The following is a 24170-nucleotide window of genomic DNA, read 5'->3' as shown; positions in this document are numbered from 1 at the left end:
CAACTTAAATGTCTCAATCATATCCCCTCTCTTTTTCCTATTCACAAGGTTTATTGCAAACTGCCTTCATATTCCACATCCCAAAGATAGCAGCATATTATTCATTTTTTTATCACTTGACATTTCCACATCAGTTTACCATCAGTGTTCTCTGGACCCTTTCCTCTGTACCATGAAAAACAGGGGACCAAACTTGTGCACAATAATCTGAATAAGGCCTTGTCAGGCCTCGTATGGATTATTGTGCAGAAATTTGGTCCAATGTTTTCATGGTGAAGAGGATATATTGGAAAAGGTCCAGAAGACTCAAGTGGTAACTGATCTTTGGGATTGGAATATGAACCAGAACATCTTTATTCTGCAGGTTAAGGTCCTCTGCTTCATTGCTATAATCTGATGACATAACTTGGGCAATGTAACCTATGAACCTCAGATCCTTGTCTCCTCAACTTCCTCTAAAATTTCCCCACTAAGTGTATACTAATGCTGCCTACCAAATTTCAGGACCTTACACATTGCAACAGTGAACTGACTATTTTCTTTATAATCTGATATTATAAAGAAATGATCCATTATTATTCTCAGTACAGAGAATAATTATGGATTTAATAATCAAAATGAAGTTACAATAAAGTGGTATGTAAAAAAAAAGCACCTCCCCCCAGGCTTCTGAAAAATAGAAAGAAAAGAAGTCTTTCACTGTATAATACATGGGGGTAGCTAGTGCTGAAAGAAATTTTCTTGCTATTTCACTATTTCAAGAATGCAAAATCATGTTATGAAAATTCATAACATGATTTTGCATTCTTGCTACCACATAATGGATCATCAGTTCTTTTCAACAATGGTTTATTAAAATATATTATCATCTCATCATTACTCTTCTTTTTGTTTCTTCTTCTCTCTCCCCCCCTTTCATCATGACTTTGTGACAGTCTCACCTTTTCTGATAGCAGAATATTATTAATTTCTTTATCACTTGATATTTCCAAATCAGATTTAGATTTCTCATTTACTGGAATGCTTTTAACATAATAAATTTTGTCTGACTTAATGAATGCTAGCTGAAATTTTGGATCTAATATTATAAAAATAATATTTATTTTCAAATAAAGTATCAAATGTTCTGTGAATTTCTTCGCAAAGAATTTTTTTTATTGCTCTGATTCTAAAAAAAAGTTATATTCATATTAACAATAAATGCACTTTCAGTCTTAATAACTGTTAGCACTTAAAGCAATATTAAACTCCAGTTTTGGAAAGGATCCAATAAATTTAGCAGTAGTTCCAATAAAAAAAACCATCAATTTGAGCTTAATGTATTTAAACAGTCAACTGCACAGATATTTCATGTTCTTTTTGCGCTTTGGAATATGCAAACAGCAAACTTACATTTTGCAAATTTTGAATCTTCACATAAATCGTAAAAATTTCAAATATTGCTTGTTTTACTATTCATAGCCAAACTATACTCTATCAGTATTTTAAGACAAATTTTAAGAATTCATAATATAAATTAAAATAAAGACATAGACAACACAGAATTAAGTGCCTATAGCAAATGTAATGAGCTTTAGCATGTAGCTGTGTAAAATAAGAGGAAGTTTTGTTGCTTTCCTTATGAGGCAGTAACAGGAAATTTTTCTGCTTTGGCTGGCTAAATAATGAATCCTTCTTCTGATTCAGCCAAACTGAATCTTTATAAAACACAACAAACTGGTCAAATACCAAAGCAAACCAAATATCCAGCATGTCCCTAATTATGCAAATAGAAGTAGTTTAAGTGAGAATTTGCATAATTTTAACAAGTTATTGTGCACTTATTATATTATATTAAGAGGAATATATATTAGATAAAAACTAGCTAAAAATAACCATATGGGTTCAGCAAAGCAAAGCAAAAAAGCAGGATGAGCAACATGCTTTCATTCTTTTTTAAAGTGATGCATTTTTGTATAAGCATTCCTAAATATCAAACATTTGATAAGCATATGTTTCTTACACATGGGGAGGGAGTACAAAAAAAAGAGAAGGGGCAAAAAAAAAAAAAAAGCCTAAACTATTCATATGCTACCCAGAACATTTTGTCCAAAAAAGTTTACCAGTGCCCCCACTTTTAGGTTTCTTCTTTTTCTTCTTCTTTTTCCTGCCTGCCGTAGTTCCACTGTTTACATGCAAGGTAAAATCTGCATAAGGTTAATTTTAATAAATATAAATAGGATAACAAAATACGCATATATAAAGTATTAAAATATATAAAAAAAAATAAAGAAAGAAAGAAACCTACTAACTGCTGTATATGGTTTGGAGCACAATGTCTCTTTGAGACAGGAAATATTGGAATCCATCCAACTATGTAGAATGCAATACCAAAAAATGAGAAGTTTCTTGCCATGGAATATACAAATTCCACTTCTCTGAACGAATGCAATAAGATCCTTTTGGAATATTCAAATAAAATATTTTAAAGCTGCTCTAGAGTTAATTTGAAGTTAACCCTAGCATAGAAAATGTGAACTTTCATTTATTAGTAACAGATCATAATGGTTAGGCTTGGTTAGCACCTAATAATTAGTAGATAATAGCAAAGGATTTATTTCAATAATCCTTTGCCATAACAGAATAAAATAAACAGAAATGGCTGCATAATCATCTAAATCCCTCAGGAACTATGTATTTGTAAGATGGTATTCCAGATGACTGGAGTAGAGCTCATACTACTCATGCACGTATAAAAAGGGAAATGAAATTGAACGTGAGAATATCCAAGAAATTTCCCTATTGAATGCTGCAGGCAAGATTTCTGCAAGAATGCTGGAGAAGAGGCTAAGAAAAACATGCGGAAAGAAAACATGGTGAAGAACAAGATAGGTTCAGGCCAAATAGAGCTTGTCAGGATCAGATTTTCATTTTTAGACAAATAGTTGAGAAATCAGGAGAACACACCTGTAGTTTAGTTTTGTAGATCTAGAAAAGGCATATGACAAGATGCCAAGAGAAAAGCAGTTCATAAGGTTATAAATATTTCAGTTATAAGTTAGCGGTCAGAATTGAAGTAGGTATGGGAAGATGGTGAGATGTAAAAACATGTGTGAGACAACAGAGCATGTCATCTTCACTGTTAATCATCATCTATATGGATCACATTATGAAAAAAAGTCAGAAACGATATCAGAATCTGTGAATCAAACTTAGCTCTTTATGAAGATGTTATATTCTTAAATAAATTCAGTACAATTATGCAGAATCCCTTAACTAAATAGAATAACTGCATAACAAATATGACATGCAAATCAACAATAAAAAGACATATGAAAATAGGCAGAAATATTGTTTTTATTTGTTTTATTTGTTCTATAATTTCTCCATTCATCCTGAATGGAGAAATCATAGAACAAATAAAACATTTCAACTATTTAGTGAAAATGACAAATTATACATGGAAAGAAAAAACAGAATTAGCAAAGTTTTTATGGTAGGGAGTTAACTAAATAAATGTATATTTACTGCTGGATTTTGATGAGCAATAATAACAAATGGAATATGACAGAAATAAAATAGTTAGTCAGAGACCAAGCTATGAGAGTTCTAAGAAAAATTAGTGGAGCAAACATGGCATCAGTGGTAAATCATATTAAAAATGAAATATCAGGAAGTAACTTGACAATTTTAGCATTCAGTAATGTGTGAGCAGAGATAAATCTTAGATAGTATGGTCAAATATGGTGCATTGATGCAAGAAGAGGTGCCTTAAAAAAACACAACATAATTTGGAGGAAAACTGTTGACAGGAGATTATCTCTGCTCACACATTCTTATGCCATATGTATAATGCACTATGTACCCTCAAGGATGTAGTAGTGTAATAGTATATTCCTTGAGGACACATGTCAGAAATTTGTTAATGATGATATTGCAACCATACTTGTTAAGATTAACAGACTGCTTCATTACTGATGCTGTATGATTATTTTCTTCCGTTTAATTCTCTGTGAATGTCTGCTAGTCTTGACATGCCATAATGTCAACAACATATATCTTGTGTTCTTCAGATGGATTGCTAGTTTGATATGTTGTTTATAAGTGTTGTGCAGATATATATATATATATATATATATATATATGAGTATTCTTAACTATCTTTTCAGGCATAACCAGACCAGATGGGGGAATAAATTAAATTAAACTAACCAAGAAATTATATTCTTGTCTAAGCCTTTATCCAAATGTAAGCAAACAAAGACTGTGTGTGTGAAGTAGATATATACACACAAATAGCTTCACAATTAAGCTATTTGTGTGTGTGTGTGTGTGTGTGTGTGTGTGTGTGTGTGTGTGTGTGTGTGTGTGTGTGTGTGTGTGTGTGTGTGTGTGTGTGTGTGTGTATAGAAGCTAATGACTTCACATTAAATGCCTTCTTAGTATTATCCCATAATGCAAAGCATATGTCTTTTTGGATATGTATAATGCCATGCAGTATGGGAAAGGCCACTATTCAGACCTTTAGTGGCATCTCAATAGTGGGAGCCAGAACCAGAAGAGATACCATGGTTGAAATAAGGCAGAAGTCATATATTTCCCATATACAAATAGTGAAAAGGTGTAACCCCACCTAATATTAAAATACTCTGAATTAGAGCTAGTTGTAGAATCTAGATCTAGCTCTTATTCAGAGTATTTTTCACTTGGTTAAAATTAAACTTGTCAAGAAATTATATTCTTGTTTAATCTTTTATCCAAGTTTGCATGTGAACTATCTTCATGACTAGGCTACTTGTATATAAAAGCTAATGATTTCAAGTTGACTGACTTAGTATCCCAAAGAATTCTATAAAATATAGGAGAATAGTTTCACTACAATCTTGTATTGTATAGCTTACAATGCAGGGTATGTATTATTTATTTAGAAGTATATTGTAGATAACTGCTTACAGTAGTAACAACATATGTTGTTGGAAAAATGGCATGGCCCTGTATGACAGGATGAAAGGACACCACACTGTTGGGCTGAGTGACAAAGTCACTGTTTAACACGAGAAAGTATTTTTATTGTGTGTTGGTTTCCTATAAATAAATAAATAAAAAATGACAGTGAATTGCTTGAAAAATGTGTGAATCCAGCAACAAACTGCAAATTAATACTGTTAACATGTAATGAATAACAGCTAACACCTTAGTCTGCAACATAGCTTACTATTCTACAAAGACATATCACATTAAACACTAATACTTCCTACCTGCATTAAAATAAAACAGACCAGCGCATAGAAAGCACACACTTAGAACTAGTATAGAAACAAACTGTACCACCTGCACAGAGCCCTCGAAAACAAATACTACTATTAATATGCTGTACAATAACTGTCTGAAAATTTAAATTCAGAAATAATGTCTGTTGTTACATCTGTGAATATAAAAAAAAAGTAAAAAGCTGCCATGTTATGAAATGACATCATACTAAGCTGTGTCATATGAAAAGTTTAGCAGGCCTAAACTCATCACGTAATGTGAGGCAGGATGGCCACAACTTATTACCACTAAACGAATATTTCCTCCGCGTGAAATTTACCTCTTGCAGTTGATAACAATGTCTGTGTGGATATAATCAACAATCTTACAAACTAACCCTTCTAAATGTTCACAAAAAGAAAGCTACACAATAACAAACAGATTATAATAAAGCAGATAAGACTGTAATGGTAGTGTGACAAGCATTAATTAGAGAGAATACACAAAAAATGTTTTAAAGATCATATCACAAGATTAGATAATGATTACACTAATTTCCAAAAGGAAAAGGTTTGTCAATTACTAAAAATTACCCAGAAAGATTTATAAAAGGTTGAATGGAAATGGAAAAAGCTAGCAAACCAGGTATATGATGTTTAGATGGCATGGTGAAAAAAGACTCAGAGGAAGGCTAAGTTTTAGGTGGATCAATGCAGTTAGTAGTGCCTTAAACCGAAACGTAACATCCACTTTCTTTTATATTTACGAATTTAGGGACACAAAACACATGTGTTGAAATTATTATTTTACTTATTATTAATAAAATAACACTTGACATTTCGACCCCTGTATTGAGGTCATCATCAGAAAGATACATGTGTATAGGAAATCAAACTACATGCTCTTGCACTCTATAAAGGTAAATTAAATCTACGCTGTTAATTAATCTTTTTCTTAGCCTGACCTCTAGTGATTAAAAAAATAAATAAATAAAATAAAATAAAATAAAAAATTAAATAAACAAATTAATTAAAAAAAAAAATAAATAAAATAAATAAAAAACTACAATAAACTCTGCTAAAGTCCTCCTGTACTAAGATTCTTCTGGATTTGTACAGTTCAGATTGCTATACTATGATTTTCTTCTGGACTTGTACAGTTCAATTTACTATTGAATGTTAAGGGGGGGGAACACTTTAGCAAGTCTTCTTGTATTGGGATTTTTCTTTGGCTTGTTCTGGTTGCTATAAAGGTTGCAAATGGGTCCTCCACATTCTTGGAATGGTTAGGCCATCATTTTTGTTCAGATTTGGATTATGTTTTAGCATTTCACATGCTTCTTTAAATTTCCTCTTGAACCAGGTTTTGGTGCAGTGTAGGAACTTGGTATTTTTCCAATCAATTCTGTGGTATATTTGGAGTGCGTGGTCAGAAAAGCCGGTTTTTCCAAAATGGAGGTATTTAATGTGTCGTTTGTTCGTCCTTCCTAATTAGGATGGTTCACCCTGTTTCCCCCTATGTATAGTAGGTTACATTGTGCATTGTATTCTGCACATGTAACATACCATAGTTGTGGAAGAGGATCTTTGGAAGAACTGGGTAAGTGTCTTAATTTTGTCGGAGGTTTAAAGATGGTTTTGATGTATTTGTGTTCTGTCTATTTTTTCGGAAATGCCTCTAACATAAGGTATGGCAATAGCATTCTTTAAATCTTTTTTGTTTTTACTAGTATCTCTGTGGAGAATCTTGTGAATAGTTTTTTTACTGTATTCATTTTTTATAAATGTATGGTTGATGATCTTGTATTCCTGGTTTAGAACTTGTTCATTTGAACAAATAGTTTGAGCTCAGTGTTTAAGGGTGCTTAGGAGCCCTAGTTTTTGTGTTGGGGGTGATAAGAATTTTTGTGTATGTACTGGCCTGTGTGTGTAGGTTTCCAGTATAGTGAGAAGGAGAGACAGCCTGAGGGAAGACGTGTGACGAATGTGTCTAGGAACGGAAGAGAGTTGTTTTTTTCTATTTCAATGGTGAACTGGATACGTTTGTTTTGTTTATTCAGGTGGCTAAGGAATGAATTTAGTGCTTCGCAGCCATGGGGCCAAATGGCAAAAATATCAACGTATCTGAGCCAAATTTTGGGCTTTAGACACACTGACTCTAGAGCTCGTTGCTCAAAGTCTTCCATATAAAAGTTAGCTATTGGGGAGGAAAGTGGTGAGCCCATGGCCATACCCTCTTTTTGAAGGTAAAAACTGTTTTGCCACACGAAATATCCGGAGCGGAGTACATGGGCAGTCTTCCTCTGAGTCTTTTTTCACCATGCCATCTAAACATCATATAACTGGTTTGCTAGCTTTTTCCATTTCCATTAAACCTTTCATCAATCTTTCTGGGTAATTTTTAGTAACATATGTAACAGAACATAACATATAATACTACTGGAGAACTGACAAATAACAGATTTAGAAGAATGCTATTGGTAGGAAGCTAGCACTAATAGAAGCTTTTGTATCATCATCAGTATCCTCCCTCTAACTGTAACTTCCTCCAGCATTTTCTCTCTTCAACTCTGAAACTTAACATGACAGTTCAAATAGATAGTATCACTACAGTTGAAAAACACTCTAAAAAAATCCCCCAAAAATTAAAAAAAAAAAAAACTCTAACCTTACAAAAAAAAAAAAAAAAACCCTCTTCTATATGCACTTCACCACATTTGGTGCATAAACACAAAGCTGAATGATGTGCATCATTACATACATTCATCCAAACCAGATCTGTTTTCGAGTGAACTCCAATTTACTGTCACAATAACTGTCCATACGATTCCTTACATCACAAGGATGGCACAGGTGTTTTTGTGCCATCCTAGAGGCTGAATCTCTGAACTTATAGGCTGTAAGATTTTCGTTGTTCCATTATGCATTATTATGACATCTCCAAGGATTCACTGTGAAACAGCATTCCATTCTAAACAACCCACTGTCTACACCACTTGATCCTCCATTTACACATAATGCTACTAACCATCATCATCTATTTTTTGTCTAAGAACTGCATATGTACTCTGGCTGATTTGCCTGTATGCAAGATGAAAAATCCAAGTTTCTGGATAAGACCCCAAATGAGGTTGGCTAATCAACTGAAAAAAAAAAAGAGCCAAAATGAAGATTCTTCTCATCAGGATGAGAACTGCACTCAGCTCTTTCCAATCAAAAGGTGCAATGGCATGTCATTCTTCCAACTGCACTACAGGTTACATCTGCTGTCACTACCACTCTTCTTATCCTATGAGTCACTCAGACCTCTTTGCCTTCTTATTCTTCAAACTTAATTTCTTGCAACCAAACTATCCTAACAACGAAATCATTTTCCTTGGTGACTTTTATGCTCACAATTCCGACTGGCTCCCTTTTTCCAATTCCGCTGTCAAAGATGGAAAAGAAGCTGAAGTGTTCACAGCACACACACACACAATGACCTAAAGGAATTGTTCATCTACCAAGCAGAATAATATCTGACAATCCTTTCCAATCAATGAACATTAGTAAATTATACTTGCCAAGAAATTATATTCTTTTCCTTCATGGTTACACGGTGATCAGAATTCATTATAAAAATTATGGAAACATCTACCATGTTACAGTAAAACTAATATAAACCAAATTGTAGACTAAAGTGTAGCTGGTTTCTTTGTATGTGTATACTCCAGATGATGACCTTAATGTGAATTTTGAAATGTCAAGTGATTATTTTGTTTTATATTAAACTGAAGTTTCACTCTAACATGGTAGTTGTTTCCATAATTTTTATAATGAAATTATATTCTTGTTTAATCCTTTATCCAAGTGTCACATGAAATATCCTCCAAACTAAGTTACTTGTACATAGAACTTGATGACTTCACAGCATACCATAATGCAAAGCACACTTCCCTTTCGGAAGTGTCCTCATATGAAAGAAGATACTTTATGTCTAAACTGTTTCCTTAGAACTGGATAAAGGATTAAACAAGAATATAATTTCTTGGCAAGTCGAATTTAACTTTCTAACCAACTAAAAAAAAAGTTTCTATAACTATCTCTGATCCAAAGTATTTTAATAATAACTGGATCCCACTGATGACATTTAATAATGTTCATGTTTGGGATTGCCTGGTCCCTTGGGAGTAAAACAACTGCTTGGTATCAGTATCCTGTCTTGTAGTTATTAAGGTCAGGAGTTTTGATGAGTTTAGTGATCATTTTAGGAGGTTACTCTAAACCTCACTAAGTGAGGTTTAGAGTAATCCTGGAGATCACTCAGAGTTTGCGGAGCATAGTACCCCCACACTTGAACAGTGCCTCAATAAAATTCAAATCTGGTCTGGAGAGTCACTATCCAGACCAGATATTATACACTTCCAAATATAATTTCTTGGAGAGTATGATTTATTATTATTGGGCACCTCAATAGAATCCAAAGACTTATTAAAGAAGACCCAAACTATTTACACAAGCTATCATACCTCTGCTTGAACCCATTAACAGACAAAGTGCTAACAAATGACTGTGACAACCCATTCCATTCATTCACAACTCTCCAAGCAAAAAATCTAGTCCTCATGCCCCTACTAACTAACTTTTATTCAACTTCCAAGGATAACCTCTTGTTCTTCCTCCTCTAACCAAATGCTGAAACATTTCCCCTGCATCAGTCCTGTAAAATCCTTTAAGTAACTTTCTATCACATGTTAGAAAGGGTGTGATAGAAACAATGTTTCTATCACACCCCTCTTTTTTTGCCTATCAACCAACTTCAGTAGCCCACACATCCTCAATTTATCCTCAAAGGGAACATTCCACAGAACACTCAACATTTTGGTTGCTTGCCTCTGAATCCTCTCCACTATGTCCCCATCCTCAAGAAACCCTGGTGAAAACCTTAGTGATGTGGAAGTATCAGGGCCTTATAAAAAAGAATAACAACTTCCTTATCTTTACTTGTTAGTGTGTTCTTCAATAGCCAAGTAATTTTATGAGCCTTAGCAATATTCTTCTAAACTTCAACTCTCTGTCTACCACCATCTTATATCCCTAGTTTCATCTATTTACTGGAAATGTAGTACACAGCTTGTAATATATTTATCTCAAATTGCATAATTTGAGATAAATATATCTCAAACTTTTGAATACACACTTGTGAATATAATTTCTTTTGGCAAGCATGATTTACTTTCTAATCAGTGAAAAAAAACTTTCTACATCCAACATTAGACCTTTTCTTAATCAGGTCTTTTCCAGGTACACTGCTGAGGACCTTTCCTCCAGTAATTCAGATCACAATGTCATCCAAGTTTCAACAATCTCCCTATCACTCATTCACAGCTCGGGCATCTTGAACAGGCAAGATCAGATCTCTCTTCTCAGACTAACACTTTTCCCTAACCTTGGCACAAACCTCACTTCTAAAGCATCCTTATTTTCCAAAAAATTTGCATCTCGCTTTTTTCACTCTTTTCTCTATCTTTGACAGAAAGAGTGAGAGATGTGAAATACAAATTAGAGGAGTTTTTCATACATTACCTAATGTGAGAACAGTATTCTAAGGTTGGGAGGATTTTGAATCTGTACAGAATTAAAAGTTGGACATATGAGAAGCAGTTGGGCTAAGTGACAATCCCTTCTCTCTTTGTTCATTTTAGAAATAATGGACTTTACAACAGTTTTATAAATAACTCTTATAATATCCTGATGTTTTGATCTTCATATCAAGATCATCATCTGGAACATATACAAATATACAGGACAAGCTAAGTTACATTACATACAGTAAGCTAGAGAAACAATGAATTGATCACAAGTTATTCTACTGGCATGACCTCTAGTGAAAAAAAAAATTATACACTATATTAAGCTAAATTCTATTTATGATAACACGAATAAACATTCTTTCTTACAGATAGTTTTCTTTCAGTAACAAGGATGTCCTATTTATAGCATTACAATTGTTATTTTTGATTTTTAGGATCCTGGATTTTCTACAGTCCTGTTTTTAGTTGCTCTTAGAGAGGAAGGTTCTGTGGGTCGAATATATGCCTTCCATATTTTTGGGATTTTTAGACCATCATTATTGTTCAGATTGGGATGGCTGGTAATAATCTCACAGGCTTCCTTAAATTTGCGTTCATACCATGTTTTGGTGTGATGTAGACAACTAGTGCTTTTCCAGTCAATTCTATGTAAGGTGTTCACAGGGCATGATCAGAAAAGCCAGCTTCACCATAATTATTATATTTAATGTGTCTTTCTCGTGGAAAGGCTTAGATGTGGTTATACATGCTTACTAAATAGCTTAAGGAAATTAATGTACAATAGAATATACATTAAATTAAATTTTAATACACTTCCAATATTTCGACAGCATCACGTTGCCATTTTCACAGGAACTTAGAAACAAGACACATGCACGCAAGCACAATACACAGTAAATGAGTACAAAGCAGGAAGTTATTCTTTCTCCTAAAAGTCCTGATGGTGTCCCCTAGCAGGCAATGTAGGTATTCTTGGCCGTTTGGGCTGAAGGTCTTCTGATGTAGGTTTCCCAAATTTGGGGCAGTCTCATGCAACCAAATTTGTTGAGGTTTGGATTGTTTCTTAGCGCTGAGGCTGATTCCATGAATAGCCTTTCGTATTTGAATTTACTACGGAATTTATTATCGTGGCTTTCTTCCACCGTATTCTATGACAGGTATCCAGAGCATGGTCTGCAAGACCAGAGGCTATTGGTGAAACCGGGTGTAGTCCTTGTGTTCTGAAATTCTGATATTAGCTGTCCTGCCTGTTTGACCAAAGTAAACAGTTTACAGCTGCAAGGGACCTGGTGTACACCAGGTAGGTCTAGGGGAGGAGGGTGGTCTTTAGTGGAGCGGATAAGGGATGCCAATTTTCTATATGGTCTGTAACAAGAAGTCAAATCATGGGTTTTTAGGATTTTTGTAATTTTTTCTGAGGTGCCTCGGATATAGGGAATGGTGATGGATTTAGAGTAATCCTTGTTGTGAAGGTGGGGGGGGGGGGGGGGGGTTCAATATTTTTTGGATTTTTTTGGGGGGGAGGGATAGCCATTGGCTGAGAAAGTGTTGAGAATGTGGTTTAGTTCTGTGGTTAGGGCATTGTCATTTGAACAGATAAGTTTAGCCCTGTTGTGTAGTGTCTTAATCACTCCATATTGTTGTGTGTGTGTGTGGGGGGGGGGGGGTTGGTGGAATGTATCTGCCTGTGTGGGTGGGTTTTCTATAAACTGAGGAAACCAAGGTTCCATCAGGCTGGCAGGTGACTAGCATGTCTAAGAAGGGAAGGCAATTGTTTTTTTCTTCTTCCAGGGTGAACTTGATTCTGAGGGTGTTGGTTGTTTAGGTTGTTTAAGTGTGTTAGGAAGGAGAGGAGTGCATCAGAGCCATGTAGCCAAATAGCGAACACATCATCAACATAGCGAAGTCATATGGTTGGTTTTTGTGGAGCAGAGTTTAAGGCTTTCTCTTCAAAAGTCTCCATAAAAAAGTTGGCCAAGGGTGGGTGAACCCAAGAGAGTGGTGAATCCATGGCTGTTCCCTCTATTTGTTTGTAGAATTTTCCTTGCCAAACAAAACAGCCTGAGTTCATTGCGAACTGAAATAGGGCTGTGATATCAGGAGGAAATTTAACTTGGATTAGCTCTAAGGATTCTTTGAGTGGGACATTTGTGAATAAGGAGGAGACATCAAAACTGACCATTAAGCCAGTGTGTTGAAGTGTAAGGTTTTCTATGCTGGCTTTGAAGTGGGCTGAGTTTTTTATGTGTGAAGGTGTGTTGCCAGTATAGTGTGTGTGAGAGATTTGGCCAAATGTTTAGCTAGTTTGTATATGGGGGAATCAATGCCATCCACTATGGGACGTAATGGCACATTTTCTTTATGTATTTTTGGGAGTCCATATATACAGGGAGTATGGAGTTAAACAGTTTTAATTTGTTAGTGATTTCTACAGGCCAAGAAGTGACCTTCTTAAGGAGCCTGTGGAGTTTTCTAATTTGTGAGTTGGTGGGACTGTACTCGATAGGGAGGTAAGTAGCCCAATTTAACAATAGAGCATTAAATTTACCTGTATAATCCGTTTGGTTAAGCAATACTATGGTGTTCACTTTATCCGCTTTGGTGATTATTATTTCCATGTTTTTCTTTATAACCTTCTTAAGAACTTTACCACAGGACAGCCAACAAACTTCCGAATGGAAAAGAAGATTTTGTTGATCAGAGATCATTTCATCGCACAATGATTTTAAGTCTTGTATTTTAAACACTGTTTATAATATAATTAATAATTTTAACAGACTGAGACAGGCCTTCATTAAGCTCAGGTACCATTTTTTAGAGACCAGGTTTTGACATTTTAGTGACAAAACCTGAATTTCTACCTGTAAGACAGGCAGCACTGTCAGTATAAACCCCAATACAATTTTTCCATTCAAGACCTCTCTTCAATGAAACCATTTAAAACTTTGAAAATTTCACTGCTGATAGTGTGCATAGACAATTCAGAAACACTTAAAATTCTTCCTTCATGTCACTTTCATCATGATCAATATATCGTACATACGAAAGTAAAATGCTGTTCTGAATATCTATAGATTTGTCCAGTTGTAATACAAACAATTTTGATTTTTTAATTTTTTCAATGAGTTGCGTTTCTGTATCTTCTGCCGTATCAGATATCCACCTTTCAAATGTATCAACAAGCAACAATCAAACAAGGTTTAATGAGTTCTTTGCCAATGGAATATGGTTTTTTATATTTAGTTATCTGTAATGATATTAAATAGGATGCTGTCAGAAGTGATTTGTCAGTGGTTGAAGCTTGGAAAATAATTTTCTTTTCTATTTTAAGTGCATCTCTTTTACACATAAAGAACTCAATGAGTTTGACTAGATTGGAATGTTTTGTGTTGCTGTCGGATAAGTCGCGATGACTTCATAGCTTCATTTCCCAGAACAGTAGCATAAATGACACATTGAGCTCATGGCAATTGGTTAGTGTCATGGCATTGTATGAAACCAAATTTTAAAAAGCTGTCCATGTACTTTTTGTACATGGACAGCTTTTTTAAAAAGCTGTCCATGTACAAGTGAACTTTGAATTCCTTATTGGGCATGTTGGTTTTTGGTGGTTTTGCTTTGGTCAGAACACAAGCCAGATCCAGTCTAATATCGTTGGTGACATGGTTTGGAAGGTGTCGTATCCTGCGTTCAATTTGTATCATAATGTTTTGGAGGTCGAGAACTCGACCTCCAAATCACAACTTCCTGCCAACACGGTAGTCAACCTTTCATCGATTAGTTTGAAACCTGAAGCACTTGACGCTCTCTCACATGGCCACAACTTCGCCATTATGCCCAGAAGAATACCTGCTGAAGACATTATGATACAAATTGAACGGGATACGACACCTTCCAAACCATGTCGCCAACGATATTAGACTGGATGTGGCTTGTGTTCTGATCAGAGCAAAACCACCAAAAACCAACATGCCTAATAAGGAATTCAAAGCTCTGCAAGAATTAAAGAAAAACGAGGAAATAATAATCACCAAAGCGGATAAAGTGAAAACCACAGTATTGCTTAACCAAACAGATTACACAGGTAAGCTTAATGCACTATTGTTAGATCGGGCTACTTACCTGCCTATCGAGTACAATCCCACCAACTCACAAATTAGAAAACTCCACAGGCTCCTTAAGAAGATCACTTCTTGCCCTGTAGAAGTCACTAACAAATTAAAACTGTTTTTTCCCTTGTCTATTTAGAGAAATACTCATAATCCCATTCCTTCTGGATGTATTGTACCATAATAGTATACCATAACAATAATAGAAAACAATGTCTTGGAAAGAGTCTCTTCATATACATACTTAGGTCATCTCATTGATCTAAACTGTGGGCTCCAAAAGGAAATAAATAGGAGAGTTCAACTTGCCTGGAGTGCATTCAGAAAATCGAAACGCATTTTTCAAAACAATGATGTCCTGTTACACCTGATATCTTGAGAATATAGAATTCTCAGCTATCATGGTGTAACATGAAGAATAAATAAAATAAATTAAAAACCCTGCATAAAAGATAATAGTTGAATTAATTAAAAGAAAAAAAAGATTCTTGCATCCAATAAAAAATATAAAATAAAAAAGTTTTGTTAAACTAACTAACAAAAGAAAGAATATATTAATATTGTGATATGATTTAAAAGAGAAAATTTAACTAAATAAGACAGAAAAGGATTAGTCATAAGAGATGGTATGTGAAAGGCTAGAGATTAAGTTATTAAGTAAGTTCGTAGAAAATTTTTGGAAAGGGGATTAAATTAGAGGCTAGCAAAGGAAAACAACAGACTATCGCTCAGGGACGATTCCTGGATTGAGACATCGTTACGGGCTCGCCGATCAAATGACGTTTGGCAGAAAAACGCCACCCTAATTGGTCGGTGAAGTAAAAACAAGTAGGGAGCGGAGAAAAGAAGTTAGAAAAAGTGCCGTTAGGAGAACAGGTATAAAAGGGTTGGAAACCCCCCAACCACGAGGCTTTTTTGGTTTTGATTTTGATTCTGTTCCAGGAGAGTCCTTCGCAAGCTCTTTCGTAGGGATTTCACGGTGATTTCCTGAATGGCGAAATAGGGGTTATATCTCCGGCGTCATAACATGGAAACGAAAGTGAGCGGAATTTCGGTTCCGTATTTCCTATGTGAGAAGCAAAGAATGCCATATAGTCAAGGAAAAGAAAGCATATTCTTTGTGTTTCGACTTCAGTGACAACTACGAAAAACGGAGAGTTGTAAAGAAATAGATGTCCACGTGGTGAGTTGCACAGCCGATATATAGATGATTCAAAGTGTATTCGAAGTTACGAGAAGTTAAGCCTGCGTAAGCCTAGTTCAATTCCAAAAGGAACGTAGGAGAAGTAGATTATCGGAGAGGTTATACCAAGCTAATCCAATCAGAAAAAGGTAAAGGCCCATATGAAAACCCCAAGAAAGAAAGGTAGTGTAAAATATATCTAATGTTAACTAAAATTTGTCTGTGATAAGTATCATTATTCTAATACGGAACTGTTGAAGTGACCAAGGAAAATTTATACTAGGACTTTAGTATCTGACAGAATATATTAAGAGTAAGCTGGCTAGTGTTAATGTTATGTGAAAAATTAAGTGTCCTGAGAATTTTGCATATCTATTGTAATGTATTGGAAAGTTAAAATGTCATAGTTGTGTATTAGTACAGTATATGGTTTAGTTAATCTACCTAAGTTTGAATAGTTAAATAGTGTGAATTAATCTTATTTGTCCATGTCAAATGAATTTACGTGTTGAATATGTATGGCAGCATAATCGTAATACTAGTTATGTGTTAGTACAGTAAATGGTTTAGATAATCTAGTTAAGTTTGAATAGTTAAATAGTGTGAATTAATCTTATTTGTCCATGTCAAGTGAATTTATGTGTTGAATTGTTATGGCGGCATGATTGTAATACCCATTATAGGATCATAGCCTAATTACTTGTAATAAGTTAATGTTAGTTTGTAAGTATTTAGTTTAGCATTAAATTGAGTAATCACAAAATATTGATTTGTACCGTGTTAAGGAATTTAATAAACCTTTGTTCAATGATAAAAGAGTTGTCTGAAATTGCCGTCCAATGCACCACTTGAAAAATTACGAACCTAATCACGCAGGAATTTAACGTTAAGAAACGAGATAAAGTGTCACGACTGCAACACTGTTTCACTTTCAGACATATTTGAGTTCTTTCTCCTTGTTTTTGTATATATCTCAAACTAAATATCCCAAAAGGCGCAGTATAAATACAAAAATTAGGGGTACTAAGGGGAGAAATAACTTAAGTATTAGTAAAAATTTTGGTGATATCTCGTGCGTAGATAATAGAAGAATATAGATAAGAGGAAAATACTAGATAGAATAAAGAATCGTAAATTGGGACACAACAGTCCCATCTGTTTAAGAAGGAAGACATCAAATATGGTTGTGAAACTTGGTCTCTAACAAAAGCATTATAGTTAACCAGTATAGTGTGTGAGAACTTTAGCCAAATGTTTAACTAGTTTGTATGTGGGGGAATCAATGCCATCCACTATGGGACGTAACGGCACATTTTCTTTATGTATTTTTGGGAGTCCATATATACGGGGGGTATGGAGTTAAACAGTTTTAATTTGTTAGTGGCTTCTACAGGCCAAGAAGTGATCTTCTTAAGGAGCCTGTAGTTTCTTCAGGCTTGATGTGGCAGTGAATTTGAGCTGTGCAGAAGAAAGTGATTTTTAATCGGTGAATAGTCCGCTTTTTTCCCCGTTTTTCTATGTTATTGAGTGCTAAATTGTTTCTCTGAATACAAGTGTACTTCAGTGGTTGTTTTTTGGAAATTAGTTGCTGTCACGATATAATATATTTTGGTACTGTCGGAATTGAACGCATAACGGTGGAAGACAAAACGAAGCTAAGTTACTGTATTTAGTTATGTTTCATTTTATTTAATTATATTTAGTACTTATATGTTCTGATGTTTGTACTTTTTTTTCCCTCTTATTTATTAATTGAATAATTATTAAAGATTATGCTACTCGGCAGTAAGGAATGATGGTGGATTCAGCAGCAGTCGCAAGTGGCGTAACGGCAAGTCCTCCGCCATTTAAGAACTCAATTATTAGCAATATCATAAGGGACTTTGTGGCATGCAGTACTTGCGGCATGTATGCGTCTCGGGAATTACATATGTGGCTTGTTAAAGAGAGTGGAGAGCGTATGTGCGCAAAATGGCAGCTGGAGGAAATAAGTACATTAGATATATCGATATCTGACTTTGTTGCTCCAGGAACAGGGAATGAATGTAGGAAGACAAGTAGTGTGATAGGAGAGAATGAGAAAATAATAGTTGATAGTGTGGAAGGTGTGAGTGACTGTGAAAGTTTAGGAGATGGTTTTGTTTGGGAGAGTGAATTTAGATTAAGAGTGACTGACCTGCAGAAGGAGATAGACGAGTTGAAAGAGGAGGTGGAATGTCTTGTGAATGAGAGCAGAAGAATGAAAGATAAGATTAGGAGAATGGAAGAGATAAATGCAAGGTGAATCAGAGTAGGAGAGAGAGAATTTAGGGAGTATGAGTGAGAGGTATGGGGGTGCTAGAAGAGGAGAGAATGGAAACAGTAGAAGAGAGGGAATGAGAGAGAGGTATGGGAATGCCAGCAGACGAGAGGATGGAAACAGTAGGAGAGACGGAATGAGAGAGAGAGATATGGAAGTGCTAGAAGAGGAGAGAATGGAAACAGTAGGAGAGATGGAATGAGAGAGAGGTATGGGAATGCTAGAAGACGAGAGGATGGAAACAGTAGTAGGAGAGACAGAATGAGAGAGGGATATGGAAGTGCTAGAATTGGAGAAAATGGAAACAGTAGGAGAGAGAGGGAATGAGAGAGGTGTATGGGAGTGCTAGAAGAAGAGAGAATAGAAACAGTAGAAGAGAGAGGTATGAGAATGAAAGAAGAGGAGAGAATGGAAACAATAGGAGTGAGGGAATGGTAAGAGGTATAATGTATGGCGACTCAATGATCCGTGGTGTTCAAGATAGGATGCGAGAGGAGTGTTTGCCAGGAGGAACAATAGAAAGGGTGGCTATGGCAATTAAGAGAGGTGAAAGGGTGGATGAGATGATTGTGATGGTAGGAACGAATGACTTGAGTGGTAATGTAAGTCGGGCAACGAGAGATATGAGATTTTTGTTTGAGACTATACGGAAGAAGACAGAGAGAGGAAAAATAGTGTGCGTGTTGCCTACGTATCATAATGATGAGCTGAGCAGAAGAGCGGTGTTATTGAATGGCATAATAGCGAGAATGTGTGACAAGAGAGGACTGGTATATGTGGATGCTTGGAGTGCGTTTGAGGAAAGAGAGGAATTGTATGCGAGAGACCATTTACATTTGAATGAGGAAGGATGTAGGCATCTGGAGAGATTGCTGTTCTGAACGAGTCAGTGTGTCCCAGGGAGGATGATAGCAGGGGTGGCCTCTTGTGGGAATGGATACTTGGGAGAAGGGAGACAATGTTAGGTAACACTGAGCCCAGTGGAGTCTAGAAGGGATAATGCTGGGTATAGAAACAATGGCATTTATATGCTTTATACTAATGCCAGGAGTATCCGGAATAAGGGAGAGGAATTGGTGGCGCAGATAGCATCAGCCTGGCCAAAAATTATTGCGATCACTGAGACGTGGTTGACAGAAGAGGATATAACAACAGGAATAGAAGTCGCTGGGTATAGCATTTTTCGTCAGGATAGGAGGGGAAAGCGTGGTGGTGGGGTACTGCTTATGATAAGTGATGACCTATGTCCTCTAAGAATGGAGAATTTGGAAGGAAGTGAGACAAATGATTTTGAGAGCGTATGGTGTGAGGTAGAGGTAGGCAAGACAGGATATTTAGTGGGATGTTGCTACAGACCCAGGAGCACAGAGGATGGGGACCAGGAGATGTTTAGACAGCTAAGTTTGGCAAGTGCAAGAAGAATCATTGTTATGGGAGATTTTAACTTCAGTAGTATAAAGTGGAGAGAGGAAGATGCATGTAGCAATAGGGGAATGGAATTTCTAGAATTCTTGAGGGACAAATGTCTTAGGCAACATGTAACAGAGGGAACAAGAGGTTCAAAAGTTTTGGATTTGGTTATAGCATCAGAAGAGTTGATAATAACTGAGTTGACGTCTCTCCCACCAGTTGGAGAGAGTGACCATATGGTGTTGACTTGGAAAATGAATAGACATGCAGGAGTATCAAAGAGACGGGAACTTATGTGGAATTATAAGGCAGGTGATTATAATAGTCTTAGACGTCAACTTCGGGAAGTTTCATGGAGGCAGGAATTGGAAGGCAGGGATATCACCAGTGCGTGGGAAATTGTGAAAGAATATTTGTTATCAGCAGTGGTAAGTTGTATACCACAAGTGAAGAAGAGGAAGCAATTTGGAGTAAAGTGGATGACAAACAATATTAAACAGGAATTGCATGCGAAAAAGAGGCTATGGAAGAGATATAAGGAGACAGGTGAAGAGATGCATGAGGAATATAAGACACAGGCCAGAAGAGTGACTAGTGTGGTAAGGAAAGCGAAACTGGAATATGAGAGGAGATTGGCCCTAAGATCCAAAGAAAATCCTAGGGAATTTTTTAGCTATGTGGCCAGTAGGAGGAGAAATGACTGTGGAAGAATGATACTGTGAGATAAAAATGGGAATAGAGTTACTGATGCAGAGGGCATAGTGGAATTGTTCAATGAACACTTTATTGGAGTATTTCATCCTAGAGGAGTCAGTTTTAATGCTAGAGGGATAGGACTGGTTCGAGGTCTGGAGGTACAGGTGGAGAGTGTGTTTCAGATACTGAGTACTCTGGATGTCAGTAAAGCTGTGGGACTGGATGGTATTTCACCACGAGTTTTGAGAGAATGTGCTAGGGAATTGACAGTGCCTTTAACATGGCTTTTCAATGAAAGTCTGGCTTTGGCAAAGATGCCCAGGGAATGGAAGGAAGGTAAGATAGTGCCATTGCATAAGGGTGGTAACAGACTGGAAGTGTCTAATTATAGGCCAGTCTGTGTGTCATCGGTAGTTGTTAAGATCTTGGAGAAAGTAGTGAGGGACCGTATACAGCATTGGGCAGATGAGGGTAATGTTATCTGTGAGAATCAACATGGATTTGTGAAAGGACGCTCTTGTTTTAGCAATATGCTAGCCTTGTATAATAAAGTTACAAGAACATTAGATGAGGGAAAGGCATATACAGCAATTTTCTTAGACTTGGCGAAGGCATTTGACGGGGTGCCACATGATAACCTGATATTTAAGTTGCAGCACATGGGTCTGGATGTCAGATTGGTCAACTGGATTCAGGATTGGCTGTCTGATAGGTAACAGAGAGTTGTGTATGGTGGAGCAGTTTCCAGGAGGCAGATGGTTACAAGTGGGGTCCCACAGGGCTCAGTACTAGCATCTATATTGTTTAACCTTTATATCAATGACATAGCCAGTGGATTGCAGGGGGATATTCAGTTGTTTGCAGATGATGCAAATTGTATCCTTGTTTAACCAGGCAACGCCCCAGCTGGGGCGTTGCCCGGTTAAACAAGCCCCACGTTGTTTTCGATAGGGAACCAGGGCAAACAGCGAAAAGTCAACTACTGGAACAAATCTGAAAACACACCCCAACTCAACATCACCAGAGTTAAAGATCGGTACTATCAACATAAGAAGCCTGAATGGCAAAGAAATGGAGCTAGCTTAGGAATTAGATAAGTACCAGATCGACATAACAGGAGTGACTGAAACAAAAAAGACAAAAACTGGTGAGATCTTTTTGAGCAATAAATACAAAATATTATATTCAGGCAATGACAATCAAGGAAAAGAAGAAGTAGAAATAATAATCAAAACTAAATACAAAACTAATCTTCTTGAACGGCAGGCAGTCTCAAGTAGAGTGATGTGGGCAAATATGAGAATGGGGAACTGGACAATGAGACTTATTTGTGTCTATGGTCCCACAGAAGGTTCCACTAAGGTACAAGTGGAGGAATTTTTTGAGGCTTTAGAAAAAGCAACTGACACAATGAAAAAGGAAAAGTTGGTCCTTGTTGGGGATTTAAATAGCAGAGTAGGAAATGATTGTGAGACTTACAGAAATATTTTGGGAAATGGAGAAAAGAGCAAAGCTAATAATAATGGCAAATATCTGTTGGATTTCTGCTCAGGACATGGACTGGTTATTACTAACATCATGTTCCAACATAAAAATGTGCAAAAATTCACATGGAGAGAAGAGGCAAGGAATAAAAAAAAGTCTCATTGACTATGTTATTGTTGATAGTGATGTCTTCTCCCTTGTGCAGGACACCAGAGTGTACAGAGGATTTGAAATTGGAAGCGTTCACTATTTAGTCTTGAGCAGGATAAAATTGAATTTCATGTTGAAAAGAAGAACATGTAAGAAAGTTTTAAAGCGAATAAAAGTTGAGCAGCTCTCAGATGTAAACTGTAGACTAAAATACACAAAGATTATTGAAGAAAAAATGAAAGAGTTTGAGAACAGGAATCAAATCTTGGAGATTCAGTGGCAAGCCTTCAAGAAAGCCATCATTCATTCAGCTAGAGAGGAATGCGGTGAAGTTGTCTGCAAGAATAGAAAAATTAGAACTCCATGGTGGACACAGGAAGTTAAAGAGGCAGTGAATGAAAAGAAGAAAGCATATCAAAAGTTCCTGGCAAATAAGTCAGCTTGTGCTCTTAGAAAAATACAGAGACAAATGTAAGAAATCTAAACACTGTGTAAAACTAGCTAAACAATAGTCATGGGAGGACTTTGGCAAGAATATAGAAAATAAATATCAAGAAGGTGGCAAAATATTCTGGAGGTTGTTGAAGAAGCTTAAGAATGGAGGAAAGAGTGCTGTAAAAGGAGTTAGAGATGATAAAGTTGATATGAAAACGGGAGAAAAAGATATCCTTGAAGTATGGAGTAATTACTTTGAAAAACTTCTAAATGAAACAAGCAGTGATGACAGCACAGTGGTAAAAAACACTGACCAGGCATGCAGTCAGGAATACATATCCATACTTGAAGTAGAAAAAGCCATCAAAGGCTTGAAATGTGGAAAGGCAGCAGGAGTAGATGATATTCGACCAGAAATGCTGAAGTATGGTGGTATAAGAGTCTTACAGTGGCTGCACTTCATAGTTCAGAAAGCCTGGACAGAGGGACGAATTCCCAATGATTGGAGTACAGCTCTCATAGTACTCATATATAAAAAGGGAAATAAAACTGAATGTGAGAATTACAGAGATATTTCCCTACTGAGTGTTCCTGCAAGATCTATGTAAGTATACTTGAGAAACAGTTGAGAAGAATTGTGGAAGAAAAGCTTACTGAAGAACAAGCTGGATTCAAGCCAAATAGAGGCTGTCAGGATCAGATCTTCACTTTACGACAAATAGTGGAGAAATCATGGGAATATAACAAAGATCTGTATTTAAGTTTTGTCGATTTGGAAAAGGCATATGACAAAATGCCAAGAGAAAGCTATTCAATACGCAACAGTTATATGGTGTCAATGGGGCATTATATCAAGCAATACTTACTCTGTATTTGAGTTGTAAGTCAGCAGTTAGAATTGAAGGAAGTACAGGAAGATGGTTTAATGTTAAATCTGGTGTGAGACAAGGATGTACATTATCTATATGGTTCACATTATGAAGGAAAGTGGTATTAATCATGATATCAAAATTGGAGAGGTTAATGTCAGCTCTTTGCTTTATGTGGATGATGTTATACTTCTAAATAAACCTGCTACAAGTCTGCAAGATTCTCTGACTAAATTTAATAACTGTTGTAATAGATATGGTATGAAGGTCAGCATTAAAAAGACAAAGACAATGAAAATTGGCAGAATCATTGAAAATGTCAACTGTGTTGTGAATGGAGAACCTGTGGAACAAGTAAAACATTTCAGCTACTTAGGCACGATTTTTAGTGAAGATGGTAAATTAAATATAGAAATAGACAACAGAATCAGCAAAGCTGGTATGGTGGGAAGTCAATTGAATAAATTCATATGGAATAAGAGAGAAATTAGTCAAAATACTGAATTAGTTGTATACAAGACAGTGTTCAAACCAGTTTTAACTTACGGATCTGAGAGCTGGTTCAGATGTAAAACACTTGACCAAAGACTAGAGACCGCAGATATGAGAGTCCTGAGAAAGATTAGAGGCGTGAACAGATGGATCAATGGCAATATCATATTAAAAATGACTATATTAGGAAAGAACTTGACATTGTCGGCATCCAGGAATGCGTTAGCAGAGCTAATCTCAG

At 36.0% G+C, this 24170-nt stretch overlaps 1 protein-coding gene across 4 annotated transcripts in view; it reads right to left on the bottom strand.

Annotated features, from left to right (window-relative positions):
- The window catches only part of beta-PheRS (phenylalanine--tRNA ligase beta subunit), a 251748-nt gene that overhangs the window by 37957 nt on the left and 189621 nt on the right, over positions 1 to 24170 (bottom strand). For 2 of the 4 annotated variants that reach the window (XM_090394711.1, XM_090394712.1), the window contains exon 16: positions 2103 to 2186. The exons of 1 other annotated variant lie outside the window; for it this stretch is intronic. In XM_090394711.1, coding sequence (XP_090250837.1) covers positions 2103 to 2186 — 84 coding nt within the window. The remainder of the gene's footprint in view (positions 1 to 2102; positions 2187 to 24170) is intronic. One more of the 4 variants, XR_016548477.1, reaches the window with a different exon arrangement.

This window comes from Typopeltis vanoorti, chromosome 6 (assembly GCF_054136105.1).
Source record: "Typopeltis vanoorti isolate ZY-2024b chromosome 6, IOZ_Tvanoo_1.0, whole genome shotgun sequence".
NCBI classification, from domain to species: domain Eukaryota; kingdom Metazoa; phylum Arthropoda; class Arachnida; order Uropygi; family Thelyphonidae; genus Typopeltis; species Typopeltis vanoorti.
The sequence above is the reverse complement of the archived record's forward strand: the minus strand, read 5'-3'. Positions and strand labels throughout refer to the sequence as shown.